The 16104-nt window shown below is 43.3% G+C and overlaps 1 protein-coding gene across 10 annotated transcripts in view; it reads right to left on the bottom strand.

Annotated features, from left to right (window-relative positions):
* The window catches only part of myo3b (myosin IIIB), a 488192-nt gene that overhangs the window by 300308 nt on the left and 171780 nt on the right, over nt 1-16104 (bottom strand). For all 10 annotated transcript variants that reach the window (XR_010018457.1, XM_063052211.1, XM_063052213.1 and 7 more), the window contains one exon: nt 8376-8490. Coding sequence is in view for 9 of the 10 variants with exons in the window: in XM_063052211.1 (XP_062908281.1) it covers nt 8376-8490 (115 nt within the window). In the remaining variant the exon portion in view is untranslated. The remainder of the gene's footprint in view (nt 1-8375; nt 8491-16104) is intronic.

The following is a 16104-nucleotide window of genomic DNA, read 5'->3' as shown; positions in this document are numbered from 1 at the left end:
TAAAGGTGCATTTAAGAAAAAGAGGCTTTCGACTTCCAATATGGACTATCTTGCTGGCAAATACACAGACTCTGGTAAACAAATTTGAAGATCTCAGAGCTTGGGTACTGTATCAGAGGGACATTAGGACCACTTACATCTTCTGTTTCACTGAATTTTGTTTAACCCTTTCCATTCTGGACGCAGCAATTCAGATTGATGGGCTCATAATACATTGCCAACATAGGATTGTTAAGTTTTTTTTAAAGTCAAGAGTGGTGAGGATGCTTCAATATCAACTCCTCGTGGAGTACAAATGTGGCGGTGTTCACCAGACCTGGAACACTTCACAATCAAGTGCTGTCCATTTTACCTGCCACGGGAGATTTCAGCAATGATCTTGGTGGTACATCCCACCACAGGCCAATACCAAGCAGGCTGTAGATGAACTGAGTGATATGATCAACAGGCATGAAACAGCACGCCCTGATGCTTTTCGTCAAGAGTGCTTACCGTACTATCCCATGCTCACTCTTTGGAAAGTCTGGTCACCTGGCTGTACGCCTCCTCCCTGAGTATAGGCAGAGACTGAAGCACCAGTAGTGAGGACTGGTACGGTCAAGGAAGGAGCACCACAGGAGCGCATACAGGACTGCATTGAATCAGTGGACTGGACTGTATTCAGGGATTCATTTTCAAATCTGAATGAGTACACCACAGCTGTCACCAACTTCACTAAAACCCTTGTGGATGACTGTGTGCCTACAAAAGCCTGCTGTACGTACCCAGATCAAAAGCCATGGATGAACCAGGAGGTTCGTAGTCTGCTGAGGGCAAGATCTGTGGCATTCAGTCTGGCGACCGAGTCTGTATAAGATAATCAGATATGACTTGTGGAAGCCTATTTCAAGAGCTAAGGAACAATTCCGAGCGAGGTTGGAGGCAACATTGGATGCACGTCAACTCTGGCAGGACTTGCAGGCCATTATTTCCAACTAAGTGACACCCATCATGAATGGCAGCGATGCTTCATTTCCAGATGAGCTCAATGCCTCTTATTGTCACTTTGAAAGGGAAAGTAAAACCAGTGACCCTGTGATCCCCATCTTGGCGGCCAACGTCAGGCTGTCTTTCAGGAGGGTGAACCCTCGCAAGGTGGCAAACCCCGATGGAGTACCTTGGTAAGGCTCTGAAAACCTGTGCCAACCAACTAGCGGGGGTGTTCAAAGACATTTTCAATCTCTCCATGTTACAGTTGGATGCTCCCACCTGCTTCAAAAGGGCAACAATTCCAGTGGCCAAGGAGAGCTGGTTGAGTTGCCTTAATGACTATCGTCCAATAGCACTCACATCTACAGTGATGAAATGCTTTGAGAGGTTGGTCATGGCTAGAATCTCCTCCTGCCTCAGCAAGAACCTGAACCCACTGCAATTTGTTTATTGCCACAATAGGTCTATGGTGGATGCAATCTCAATGGATCTCCACGAGGCCTTGCATCACCCAGACAGTACAGTACCTATGTCAGGATGCTGTTTGTTAACTACAGCTCAGCGTATAACAGTATTATTCCTACAGTCCTGATCAAAAAACTACAGAACTCGGCTCTGTACCTCCCTCTGTAACTAGATCCTTTAACTAGAAGAGCACAATCTGTGCGGATTGGAAATAACATCTCCTCCTTGCTGACAATCAACACTGGTGCACCTCAGCAATATGTGCTTATCCCACTGCTCTACTCTCTCTACATCCATGGCTGTGTGGCTAGGCACAGCTCAAATACATAGAACATAGAATAGTACAGAACAGTACAGGCCCTCCGGCCCACAATATTGTGCTGACCCTTAAACCCTGTCTCCCATATAACCCCCCACCTTAAACTCCTCCATATACCTGTCTAGTAGTCTCTTAAATTTCACTAGTCCACCTATAAATTTGCTGATGATACAACAATTGTTGGCAGAATCTCAGATGGTCACGTGAGGGCGTACAGGAGTGAGACATACAACTAGCTGAGCCGTGTCACAGCAATAACTTTGCACTCAACATCAGTAAGTCCAAAAAACTGACTCTGGGCTTCAGGAACTGTAAGATGAGGGAAAACACAGCACTCCTCATGGAGAGAGAGCAATTTCAAGTTCCTGGGTGTTAAAACATCTGAGGACCTCTCCTGGTCCAACATACTGATGCAGCTATAAAAAAGTCAAGACAGAGGCTATATTTCATTAGGAGTTTGAGGAGATTTGGTACATTACCTAGAACACTCGCAAATTTCCGAAGATATACTGTGGAGAACATTCTGACTGACTGCATCATGGTCTGGTATGGTGGGGGGAAGACTACTGCACAGGGTCAAAGTCAGCTGCAGAGAATTGCCCAACATGGGCACTAGCCTCCACAGTATCCAAGACATCTTCAAGGAGCGGTGCCTCAAAGCCGGCATCTATTACTGTATTAAGGACCCCCACCACCCAGGACATGCCCTCTTCTCATTGGGGTGTTCCAGATTTAGCAATGAGCAATGAAATCTGGAATGGAACATGCACACCACAGTGTTTTCACAAAGTGACTGAAAATAAGCCAAGATCTTGTTTGCTTGAGCAAAGTGCAGTCTCTTCAAATGTTCAAGGAGTCTGGATGATTCCATTGCCTGATTTGGGGAAAAAAAAACTTTTGTCACACTTTAGGCACATTGGCTGTTGTTGGCTTGGTGCAGGTATAAATCCATAGTTCAGCTACTCTACACTACTGTCTACACATATATTTTGTTTGGTCTGCTTCTGCCATTTTTGTTATGGGTTAATGACCACAGTCAATCACTTATTGTTTAAATCCAACCTCAAGTGCTGCGATCAATAAAGGGGAAAGTTATGACATCATGGATTTCTGTCTGAAGATACAGAAAGTTGGCAGCAGTTTCTCAGTTGGGCCATGGGCTGGAGAAATGAGGTCAAGGCCATTCAAAAGGACAGATTCTGAACTTTACCCTATTGAATGCCATACTCTAATCAACAGAAATTGTAATGAGTGTATGTTAATCATACTACCTACCCCTGTACTACAGCAGGGAACAGCAATAATGCGCAGGCTGGGCCCAGAAATAACACAATTTCTTCAGACCAGATTTCTTATAATATGTCAAATACAGAAGTCTCACATTGCTTTTCAACAACATTTTAAGTAAAGTCAAAGAGAATGATTGGTTAGCAAGAGATGAGGTGATTATGTGATCATTGTAATCAATTATGAGGTGCTGAGGACCAAACGCTTATATTATGTAGTTCATTTCTTAAATTAAGCCTGCAATCCCTCGGCTGCACCCCTTGTTACCAAGCACTCCCCCACCACCCCCTTTATTTTTTATCGCCCCCTTAGAAATTCCCACTGCCTCTAGAGGTCGATATTGCGGACTTAGGGAACCACTGGTTTAGAGCTAGATATGTACTCATAATTGCTGAAGTAAATGTAGCCATTGTTTCAGGTGGAATTGCTGCTCAGATACCAATTGTTCCAATTTTCAATGCATTATTAACAGATCAAAAACAAAATCATGTCAATGGGGACAAATCAGGTTAAAGTTTCAGGATAATGACCTCCAATGGATCGGAGATATTAACATAGCTTTGCTCTATAGTCTTCTGTTAGTTCCCCTAAGTGAGCTCTTTTTATCACCAATGGAAAACGCTTTTGAATACCGATATCCATTTCTCAGTTAAAATAGGGGTGTGGGAGGCTAGAAAAGGAAATGTGCCCATTAGCCAAATCAAGAGCACAGGAATGTACATTTACTGGTGTTTGCAGGGGAAAAATAGCACTTCCTTATTGTTAATGGGGTAAATATCTGAACTTCACTTTTATCGTCAAATAACTTCTCAGGAGGCCCGGGAACTGTGCAGAGGAGTTCAAATTTGCTGGCTTTTGGAGAGGTACAGCCAATAGTTATGATTACTTGTGACATGGACCATTCCAACTTTCTGCTACCTGATCCAATTTAGCTTTCAATGTAGGCCTGTTACTCAAATCCCAAGGCTTCTGGTGGACTAACTGTAGTCCTATAGCTGTTAACGTAATTATCATAGAAAATATGTAAGGCACACCTTTGGAAATATGTTGAGCCCAAAGCACCATGACTTAGATTAGGAGAATGGACAAAGATGGAATACAGTATTGGGAAGTGTATGGTCATGCACTTTGGTGGAAGGAATAGAAGTGTAGGATTATTTTCTAACCGGGAGGAAAACTCAAAAATCTGAGGTGCAAAGGAACTTGGGTGACCTCGTGCAGGATTCCCTAAAGGTTAACTGGCAGATTGCAGCATCAGTATTCATCCTGAGAGGACTAGAATATAAAAGCAATGATGTAATGTTGAAGCTTTATCAGGCACGTGGAGAAGATGTTTCCTATAGTGGGGGAGTCTAGGACCAGATGGCACAACCTCAGAATAGAGGGACGTCCATTCAGAACAGAGATTGGGAGGAATTTCTTTAGTCAGACGGTGGTGAATCTGTGGAATTTGTTGCCACAGGCAGCTATGGAGGCCAGGTCACTGAATTTTTTTAAGGCAGAGGTTGACAAGATAATTGAAAGGTTATGGGGAGAAGGCAGGAGAATGGGGTAGAGAGGGAACTGGATCAGCCAATACCAAATGGAAGAGCAGACTCTGCTCCAATGTTTAATGGTCTTATGCTGTAAGTTGGATTTTGAGACCTTCATTGAAAGGTTAATACTGTACTTCCTGAAAGGTTTGGGAAAACAGGCATATACTTATGCTGTTTTCCCCTAAAGATACTCATTATTTAAATATGTTTTGCAGTTTCCTTTCCAGACCAACAGAATATGTGTTTTCAAAACATATATAATTTTGTTCATGAAACAGTGGTTTAATACGTTATATAGAACAGTACCGCACTGGACAGGCTATTCAGCCCATGATATCGTGCCAACCGTGATGTCAATTTACACTAGATGTTCTCCTCCTGTGTATCATCCATATCCTTCCATTCCCTTCTTATTCATGCATCTATCTTAAACTTACCAAACTGCCTGATTCCACTGCTACCCCTGCTCCAGGCAACTGGCGCTCTCTACTTGAAAAAAACTTGTCCTTCATGTCACCTTTAAACTTCCCACCCTAACCTTAAAAGCACGTCCTCTGGTATTTGATATTTCTACTCTGGGGAAATGATTCTGATGGTCTTGCCTCTCATAAGTTTACAAACCTCTATTCTGCCTTCCTTCAGCTTCTGATGTTCCAGGGGGAAAAACACAAATTTGTCTGACTTTTCATGATCATCCAAACTCTCTAATCCAGATCGCATCCCGACAAACCTTCTTGACAGTTTCCACAATCTTCCTATAATGGAGCGAGCAGACTGCATGCATTATTAGACATAGATAGATAGATAGACATACTTTATTGATCCCGAGGGAAATTGGGTTTCATTACAGTTGCACCAACCAAGAATTGAGTATAAATATAGCAAAATAAAACCATGAATAATTAAATAATAATATGTAAATTATGCCAGATGGAAATGTCCAGGACCAGCCTACTGGCTCAGGGTGTCTGACCCTCCAAGGAAGGAGTTGTAAAGTTTGATGGCCACAGGCAGGAATGACTTCCTATGATGCTCTGTGCTGCATCTCGGAGGAATGAGTCTCCAGCTGAAAGTACTCCTGTGCCCAACCAGTACATTATGTAGTGGATAGGAGACATTGCCCAAGATGGCATGCAACTTGGACAGCATCCTCTTTTCAGACAATACCGTCAGAGAGTCCAGTTCCATCCTCACAACATCCCTGGCCTTACGAATGAGTTTGTTGATTCTGTTGGTGTCTGCTACCCTCAAGCCTGCCGCCCCAGCACACAACAGCAAACATGATAGCACTGGCCACCACAGACTCGTAGAACATCCTCAGCATCGTCCGACAGATGTGAAAGGACCTCAGTCCCCTCAGGAAAAAGAGACGGCTCTGACCCTTCTTGTAGACAGCCTCAGAGTTCTTTGGCCAGTCCAGTTTATTGTCAATTTGTATCCCCAGTGCAGTCTGACTAAAGCTTTGTATAGCTGCACCATGACTGCCTTAATTTAATACTCAACATCCTTACTAATTTAAGCAAGCATGCTGTATGCCTTCTTTCACAACTTATCCATTTACGTAGTCACTTTCAGTAAACTATGGACCTGGATTCTAAGATATCTCTGTACATCATTTCAGGGGTTATTCAGAAGTCTACCATTACTGTATACTTTCCCCTTTCATCTGACCTCCCAAAGTGCATTCAACTCCATCCGCCACTTCCCTGCCCATGTCAAAGTTCAAAGTAAATTAAATATCAGAGTACATATATAGTAGGTCAACATATACTACCCTGAGATTCATTTTCTTGCAGTCATTCACAGAATAAAAATATACAATAGAATCAATGAAAATCTGTCTGTAACTGATCTATATTCTGCTGTATTCTTTGATAGTCCTTGACACTGTCCTTAAATCCACAAATTTTGGTATCATTCACAAACTTGTTAATCCACCTATCTATAATTTCATCTACTTCATTGACATATATCACAGAAGTTCCTGCATTGATCCATGTAGAGCACCACTGGCTGCAGACCTCCAACTAGAATAACTTCCTTCTACCCCTGTTTTCTAAGGGCAAGCCAGTTCTGAATCCAAACTTGTAAATCACCCTGGATCCTACACATCGTTATCTTGTCAATCAACCAACCATGAGGGACTCTATGAAATGCATTACTAATGTAGATAACATTCACTGCCAAATCCTCATATTCTCTTCAAGAGCTTCCCTACCTTGAGGTGAGGCTCACTGGTCTATTATTGCCTGGATTACCCTTATTTCCTTTTTTAAGCACATTTGCTACTCTCCAGCCTTCTGGGACCTTACCTGTTGCTTGTTAAGACACAGCGAACTTTGTCAACACCCCAGCAAACTCCTTACTTCTTTTAATATTCTTGAATCTATGCCATCAAACCCTGAGGACTTATCCACCTTAATGCTTTTCAGCATTACCTCCTCTTTACTCTCAAAATGACCCAGCACAATTGCATGCTCCACCCTCCCTTTTCTAACCTCCAATTCCTCCTCCTTTTAAATACTGACATAAAGTACTAATTTAATACCTCAGCCACTTGTTCGGACTCCAAGCACAAATTCCCTCCTTTATCCTTGGATGTACCTAGATTTTCCCTAGTTACCCTCTTTTCTCCTTGATCAAGGCATCGTCAAGGAATGTCAGAAAGTGCTCAAACGGACTATCTGGCATCCCTAATAGTCTGTTTGAACACTTTCCCGCTATCATTATATTCTCCAAAAGCCCAGTCGATTTTAGCTTTCTAGATCTTACCTATGCATCCTTCTCCTTCCTGACCAAATTTAGGACTTCTCAGGTCATCCAAGGTTCCCTTACCACCATTGTCCTTGCTCCTCACTGGAATATGCTGATCCTGAACTCTTATCAGCTGGCCTTTAAACAGCTTCCTCAGGTTAGACAAGAACTTGCCTCACAGCAGCTGCTCAATGCTCCTGAGTTCTCGCATTACCCTGTTATAATTTGCCTCCCAGCTTCTAACTTTACCACCCTCCGCCACCAACCTGGCTTCACATATCACCTTCTAGCTTGCCCTTCTTCCCCTTCCCCCACCTTCTTACTCTGGCATCTTCCCCCTTCCTTTCCTGCCCTGCTGCTCTGATTCCCACCCCCCGCCCCCCGACACTCTAGGTTAAGCACTCTCAAGTAGCACTTGCAAACCTCCAGCGAGGATACTGGTTCCCCTCCAGTTCAGATAAAAACTGCCTTGCTTGTATAGGCCCTACGTGCTCCGTAAGTGAGCCCAGTGATCTATAGATCTGAAGTCCTCCCTCCTGCCCTAACTCCTTAGCCATGTACTAAGCTGCACTATATATCAATTTGTCACTTCACTAGCACTTGATAAGGGCAGTAATCCTGAGACTGCAGCCCTGGAAATCCTGCTCCCTAAAATCCCTTTGCATATCTGATGCCTGCTCCTGCCTATGTAATTCTCTGGAGTGGCAGGAGCAGGGATAATATGACCACAGGTCATAACGAACATCTTAAAAAGCAGTAATTTAATTGTGGACTTTTTCAATGAATCAATTGTCATTGAATACTCTATCATTAAACCAAACAAGTTTTATACCTCTTATTTCTATTATTGAAAATCAGGTGAAGAAGAGAATTCATTTATATTTCATCTCTTCACTCTCTCTTGTTCTATTGTATTAAAGCTGTACACAAGTAGAGAATAAGGAACAATTATCAAGTTCCTTGCCCCAGGAGGTAATACTATTTACTTCAGTCGTATTTGGGGTTTAATTTAAATAACTATTTAGGCCAGTTATGTGTTCACTTACCTCATCAGTAAATCCAATGATTCTGAAACAATGCTGAATTGCTTCAAAACGTTCCCTGTACAAGCTGTTGGTTAAAATATCGTGCATGTTCTTGCTTGTGTCATTGTCAATATACCTAATTAATCAAAGAGGAGTCACAGAATATCACAAAGTTAACTTTGCAATCCAAAATTCAAGTATTACAGATGAGTAATCCATGGTTATTTAAAGGCACATGCCGTATTTTTATTTCTGGAAGAAGCTGAATTGACACTAATGTGGCAGGAAGGCAGCTGTATAATCAGTGCAGAATTACCACAGATTTAGAAGAGAATATCATGAATTACCACTCCACAGGGAAATAAATTAACAAAGATTTGCATTTCGAAATGAAATAGTTTAACAACTGTTATCTTAAAGTTGACATCTACGGAAAAAAGTAAACAGTCGACATTTAGGGCCGTCCATTCAAGCGCATTTACTCTTCAGCTTTTTCTCTCCAGTACTGCCAAAGGGCTCCGACCCAGAACATCGACTGTACTCTTTTCCACTGATGTTGCCTGGCCTGCTGAGTTCCTCCAGTATTTTGTGTGTTGCTCAGATTTCCAGCATCTGCAGATATTCTCTTGCTTGTGATTTGAATAAAGGTTTTATATTGACTACCAGAGGTCTGGAAATCAATGAGAAATAGGAATAGAGCAGCAAGGTTACAGAAAGATAGGAACTGGGTGCAAGACCAGCACAATAAATTGTGACAGGCAGCAGTGTGAAGAATGGAATCAGCAAAGAGATGTATGATGTAATTGTTTATCCATTTTAGCAGACACTTTTGGTGTTTCTAAGTAGCAGTCATATAGAGCTTTTCAAGGAGGGTACAAGGCAAGTTGATGAGACACTAGACAATGTCTACATGGACTTTAGCAAGGCCTTTGACAAAGACCCATGCAGGAAACTGGTCCAGAAGATTCAGTTACTTGGGATTCAGGATGAAGTACGAAATTGGATTCAATATTGGCTCAGTGGGAAAAACCAGAGAGTGGTAGTAGATGGTTGCCTCTCCGACTGGTGACCTGTAATTAGTGGTGTGCTGCAGGGATCAGTGCTGGGTCCGATGTTGCTTGTCATCTGTATTAATGACCTGGATGATAATGTAGTAAACTGAATCAGCAAAGAAGCAGATGACAGCAAGATTGGGGGCCGAGTAGTCAGCAAGGAAGTCTATCAAAGCTTGCAACATCTTGATGCAATGAAAAAGAAGGCAAGATACTGGATCTATTTCATTAGGAATTTGAGACTTTATTATAAAAGTACATTTATGCCAACATGTTCAACCCTCAGAGTCATTTTCTTGTGGGCATTCACAGTAAATACAAGAAACGTAATAGAATCAGTGAAAGACTGCACCCAACAGGATGGACAAACTATCAATGTGCAAAAGACAATTGTGCAAATACAAAATGAAAAAAAAAATTAAATAAGCAATAAATACCGAGAATATAAGATAAAGAGTCCTTGAAAGTGAATCCATTGGTCATGGGAACAGTTCAGCGATAGGGCAAGTGAAGTTAAGTGAAGTTATCCCCTCTGGCTCAAGAGCCTGCTGGATGAGGGGTCATAACTGTTCCTGAAAATGGCAGTGTGAGTCCTGAGGCTCCCGTACCTTCCTCCTGATAGCAGCAGCGAGAAAAGAGCACGACCTGGGTGGTGGGGTCCCTGATGATGGATGCTGTGACAGCCCTCCGTGTAAATATGCTCAATGGTGGGGAGGGATTTATCCATGATAGACTAGACCATATCCAGTACTTTTTGTAGAATTTTCCATTCAAGGACATTGGTGTTTCTATTCAAGGCTATGATGCAACCAGCCAATCACAGTCATTGGGGGCTGTGGGGGTTTGTGAAGGTGCCTCCACGTTTTGACAGTCAAAGTGAGCATAACAGACATTGAGCTTTTGGATTGGGACTACAGAGCATCGTGGGAGCTGAATTCTGAAGGAAGGCAGTTTTTTTAAAAAACTTCTTCGAGTGCAAGAAGGGCGAGACTGCGCAGGCGCGTGACGTCAACAGGACCGCGCGGAGAGTTTAAAAAGGAGCCCACCCTATACAGCGGGCAGCAGAGTGAGTGGGAGCAGAATGTAGGGCTTTGGCTTCAATGGGCTTCAGCGGTAAACGGGAAGAGGCGAGAGCAAAGCACCAACTCTTTTTTTTTCTCCCCCCCACCCCCTTTCGCAAATCGGCCCGGACAGACAGGAACAGCAGGGCTCCCACAGCTAACGGTACGAGCTAACGGTATAAAAAGCTCGTCTGTTTGGCGAGGTAAGTGGGTGAGTAGACTTATTTTTCCTGTTTCATTCCTGTAGAATTAGATAGCATGCCTGCAGGGTTAGTGCTTTGTTCAGGGTGTCAGATGTGGGAATCCTGGGAGACCTCCAGCCTCCCTGATGGCCACATCTGCGCCAGGTGCACCGAGTTGCAGCTCCTCAGAGACTGTGTTAGGGATCTGGAGCTGCAGCTTGATGACCTACTGCTTATTAGAGAAAGTGAAGAGGTGATAGACAGGAGCTACAGGGAGGTAGTCATCCCTAGGCTACAGGGGTCAGAAAACTGGGTCGCTGTCAAGAGAAGGAAAGGAAATGCCCGGATAGTGGAGAGCACATCTGTGGCTGTCCCCCTCAGCAACAAATATCTTGTTCTGGATGCTGTTGAGGGGGATGACCTGACAGGGGACACCCATGGTGACCGGGTCTCTGGCACTGAGCCTGGCGCTGTTGTGCAGGAGAGAAGGAGGGAGAAGAGAAATGCAGTAGTCATAGGGGATTCCATAGTCAGGGGAACGGACAGGAGATTCTGTGAGCCTGATAGAGATACCCACATGGTGTGTTGCCTCCCGGGTGCCAAGCTACTGGATGTCTCACATCGGGTCCTGAATATTCTAAAGGGGGAGAGTGAGCAGCCAGTTGTCTTGGTACATGTTGGTACCAATGACATAGATAGGACAAAGGAGGAGGTCCTGAAGAGAGATTTCCAGGAGTTAGGAAGGAAGCTGAGAAGCAGGACCTCCAGGGTAGTAATCTCGGGATTGCTACCTGTGCCACGTGCTAGTGAGGGCAAGAATAGTAGGATCAGGCAGATGAAGGCGTGGCTGAGAGACTGGTGTAGGGGGCAGGGCTTCAGATTCTTGGATAATTGGGATCTTTTCTGGGGGAAGTATGACCTGTTCAAAAAGGACAGGTTACACCTGAACCCGAAGGGGACCAATATCCTGGTGGGAAAGTTTAATAGAGCTGTTAGGGAGGGTTTAGACTAATTTGGCAGGGGGATGGGAACCAGAATGACAGAGCAGAGGAAGCGGAAAACAGAAATAAATCTAAGATAGTGCGCAGTAAAGATGTCAGGAAAGACAGGCAGGTGATGGGGCAAATTTGTAGCCATTGGGATGAGTTGCAGTGCAATAAAGTTGCAGTGAAATCAAAGCGAAAAGTACCAAATACTGGTTTAGAACAGCTTGTTGTTGAGCCCACCAGGGGATCGGCTGTACTGGATTGGGTATTGTGTAACGAACCGGAGGTGATTAGAGAGATTGAGGTGAAGGAACCCTTAGGAGGCAGTGATCATAACATGACTGAGTTCACTCTGAAATTAGAAAAAGAGAAGCCTAAATCTGATGTGTTGGTTTTTCAGTGGAGTAAAGGAAATTACAGTGGTATGAGAGAGGAACGGGCCAAAGTTGACTGGAAAGGGACACTGGCGGGAAAGACAGCAGAGCAGCAGTGGCTGGAGTTTATGCGAGAAATGAGGAAGGTGCAAGACAGGTATATTCCAAAAAAGAAGAAATTTTCGAGTGGAGAAGGATGCAACCGTGGTTGACAGGAGAAGTCAAAGCCAAAGTTAAAGCAAAGGAGAGGGCATACAAGGAAGCAAAAATTAGTGGGAAGACAGAGGATTGGGAAGTTTTTAAAAACCTTACAAAAGGAAACCAAGAAGGTCATTAAGAGGGAAAAGATTAACTATGAAAGGAAGCTAGCAAATAATATCAAAGAAGATACCAAAAGCTTTTTCAAGTATATAAAGAGTAAAAGACAGGTGAGAGTAGATATAGGACCGATAGAAAATGATGCTGGAAAAATTGTAATGGGAGGTAAGGAAAAAGCAGAGGAACTGAACGAGTATTTTGCATCAGTCTTCACTGAGGAAGACATCAGCAGTATACCGGACACTCAAGGGTGGCAGGGAAGAGAAGTGTGCGCAGTCACAATTACGACAGAGAAAGTACTCAGGAAGCTGAATAGTCTAAAGATAGATAAATCTCCTGGACCAGATGGAATGCACCCGCGTGTTCTGAAGGTAGTAGCTGTGGAGATTGCGGAGGCATTAGCGATGATCTTTCAAAAGTCAATAGATTCTGGCATGGTTCCGGAAGACTGGAAGATTGTAAATGTCACTCCGCTATTTAAGAAGGGGGCAAGGAATCAACAAGGAAATTATAGACCTGTTAGCTTGACATTGGTGGTTGGGAAGTTGTTGGAGTCGATTATCAAGGATGAGGTTACAGAGTACCTGACGGCATATGACATGATAGGCAGAACTCAGCATGGATTCCTTAAAGGAAAATCCTGCCTGACAAACCTATTACAATTTTTTGAGAAAATTACCAGTAGGCTAGACAAGGGAGATGCAGTGGATGTTGTATATTTGGATTTTCAGAAGGCCTTTGACAAGGTGCCACACATGAGGCTACTTAACAAGATAAGAGCCCATGGAATTACAGGAAAATTACATACGTGGATAGAGCGTTGGCTGATTGGCAGGAAACAGAGAGTGGGAATAAAGGGATCCTATTCTGGTTGGCTGCCGATTACCAGTGGTGTTCCACAGGGGTCCGTGTTGGAGCCGCTTCTTTTTATATTGTACATCAACGATTTGGATTATGGAATAGATGGCTTTGTGGCTAAGTTTGCTGATGATACGAAGATAGGTGGAGGGGCCAGTAGTGCTGAGGAAACGGAGAGTCTGCAGAGAGACTTGGATAGATTGGAAGAATGGGCAGAGAAGTGGCAAATGAAGTACAATGTTGGAAAGTGTATGGTTATGCACTTTGGCAGAAGTAATAAACGGGCAGACTATTATTTAAATGGGGAAAGAATTCAAAGTTGTGAGATGCAATGGGACTTGGGAGTCCTCGTACAGGATACCCTTAAAGTTAACCTCCAGGTTGAGTCAGTATGAAGAAGAAGAATGCAATGTTGGCATTCATTTCTAGAGGAATAGAGTATAGGAGCAGGGATGTGATGTTGAGGTTCTATAAGGCACTGGTGAGACCTCACTTGGAATACTGTGGGCAGTTTTGGTCTCCTTATTTAAGAAAGGATGTGCTGACGTTGGAGAGGGTACAGAGAAGATTCACTAGAATGATTCTGGGAATGAGAGGGTTAACATATGAGGAACGTTTGTCCGCTCTTGGACTGTATTCTTTGGAGTTTAGGAGAATGAGGGGAGACCTCACAAAAACATTTCGAATGTTGAAAGGCATGGACAGAGTGGATGTGGCAAAGTTGTTTCCCATGATGGGGGAGTCTAGTACAAGAAGGCATGACTTAAGGATTGAAGGGCGCCCATTCAGAACAGAAATGCGAAGAAATATTTTTAGTCAGAGGGTGGTGAATCTATGGAATTTGTTGCCACGGGCAGAAGTGGAGGCCAAGTCATTGGGTGTATTTAAGGCAGAGATTGATAGGTATCTGAGTAGCCATGGCATCAAAGGTTATGGTGAGAAGGCGGGGGAGTGGGACTAAATGGGAGAATGGATCAGCTCATGATAAAATGGCGGAGCAGACTTGATGGGCTAAATGGCTGACTTCTGCTCCTTTGTCTTGTGGTCTTATGGTGAGATCATCTGGGATTGAAGTTGTGATATTACCCTTGTTGCCTGGTTTCACTTTGTTGGACGTGATAGCATTCAAGCATGGCCACAGCTGTCAAGCATCATTCAGAGATTCAAGTTTGGTCTAGAATTGCCATTTCGCACATGAGATGGCTTTCTGGAGATCGTACTTGGACCTCTTGTTGGAAATAACTCTAAAAATGAGTAGCTTGGGTTGAGCTATTCTCTGATCTTGGCAATCCACTTGCAAACATTTCATCATACGAGGAGACGTCATCAGTGAGCTATTCATTTGTGGTGTGTCCTCCGAATGTTTGGCCTTTATATACTTATCAATCAGCTGATTGGTCATCATTACAGAAACTAAATTGTGACATGGGGACATTGTGTCACTGATTGGTTGTGTGGCAAACTCTGTGCGTTGTGATCGGGACTTTTGCCCAGATTTGCTTATAAAAAGGATCGACCTTTTACATGTCTGTTTACAGAATTGTTTGAGGAAAACCATGCTTCCAGGAATTCTCTTGCATGCCGCGTGTTTGCCTTAGTCATGGCTTTCGTTGATGCCCAGTCGAATTTGTGCCCCTCTTGATTTTCAGTGGTAGAAGCTAGGAGAGTTGCTCACGCCAGTTCACAGCCAGTGGATGCTCATGGATCCTTGTGGATAGTTTTCTCCCAGTTTGACCAACTTAATATTTGCTGCAATCCCCACATGGGATTTTGTAGACCACATTGGTCTTGTCCAAAAGCTTGGTTTATTCTTTCGGTCTGTAGTCTCCTCAATGTTGCTGTTGGCTTATACGTGACAAAGATTCTATGTTCTTGGTTCATTCAAAGCTTCTGGTTGGGGAATACTTTGAATAATATTGTTGGCATACACTCAACTATGACTGTTTTTATAAAGTATGTGATAACCGTGGTATATTTGTTCAAATCCTCTGATGAGTCCTTGAACACAGCCCAGTCTACTGATTCAAAACAATCCCGTAGCCGCTCTTCAGCCTCCAACAATCACTTCTTTGATACCCTTATCTCTGGAGCCGTGCTCTTTAGCCTCTGCTTGTATGCAGGTAGGAGGGCAGCCAAGTGATCAGATTTCCTGAACTGCCGTCTAAGCATGGAACAGTAGGCATTTCTAATTGTAGTATAACAGGGGTCAAATATATTGGGACACCTGGTCCTACAGGTGCTACGATAATGATAATTGGGCAGAGATTTCTTCAAACAAGCCTGACTGAAGCCCTCAACAATCAGGATAGGTTGTTTCTTGTTTGCTGATGGCAACACTCAGTTAATTGAGTGTCTGCTTAACATTGGCCTTTGGCAGTATGTAAACCACAGTCGGGATCATGGAGGAGATTTCTCTTGGTAAGTAGAACAATCAGCAATGAATCATTAGATGTTCCAGGTTGAGGGAACAAGAATGTGACAAGAACATTGCAGCAGTGTTTATCATGAGAAACAGATCCCCCACCTTTTGCCTTCTCAAAATCAGCAGGCCAGTCCTCCCGATGTATCAAGAAGGCCTTGAGTCTTACCAATGTAGCCTGTGTGAGCTACGTCTCCATGAAACAGAGAACATATCAATTTCTCATTTTGTTCATTTACAATCAACCAAAAGAACACAACAGTGTGCACTGGATGAATTCCTCCGTCAACAGCTATTAGGAACTAATACTGAAGTAGTATTGATAGTGTTCTAATTTGTTCTGTATTTCAATTATATACATAATTTGTTAAACAGTAGTTTACATTTTCTTTTTTACCTTTTTAACTATTTCCATGAAACTTGGGCTAATTGGGACAACTGCTTGATTGGGCCAAAGTGTACTGGTTGTAATGTGCCACAATTAACCAGAATCCACTGTA

Source organism: Mobula hypostoma, chromosome 6 (genome assembly GCF_963921235.1).
Source record: "Mobula hypostoma chromosome 6, sMobHyp1.1, whole genome shotgun sequence".
Classification (NCBI taxonomy): domain Eukaryota; kingdom Metazoa; phylum Chordata; class Chondrichthyes; order Myliobatiformes; family Myliobatidae; genus Mobula; species Mobula hypostoma.
Note: the sequence above shows the minus strand (reverse complement) of the source record. Positions and strands in the feature narration are given on the sequence as shown.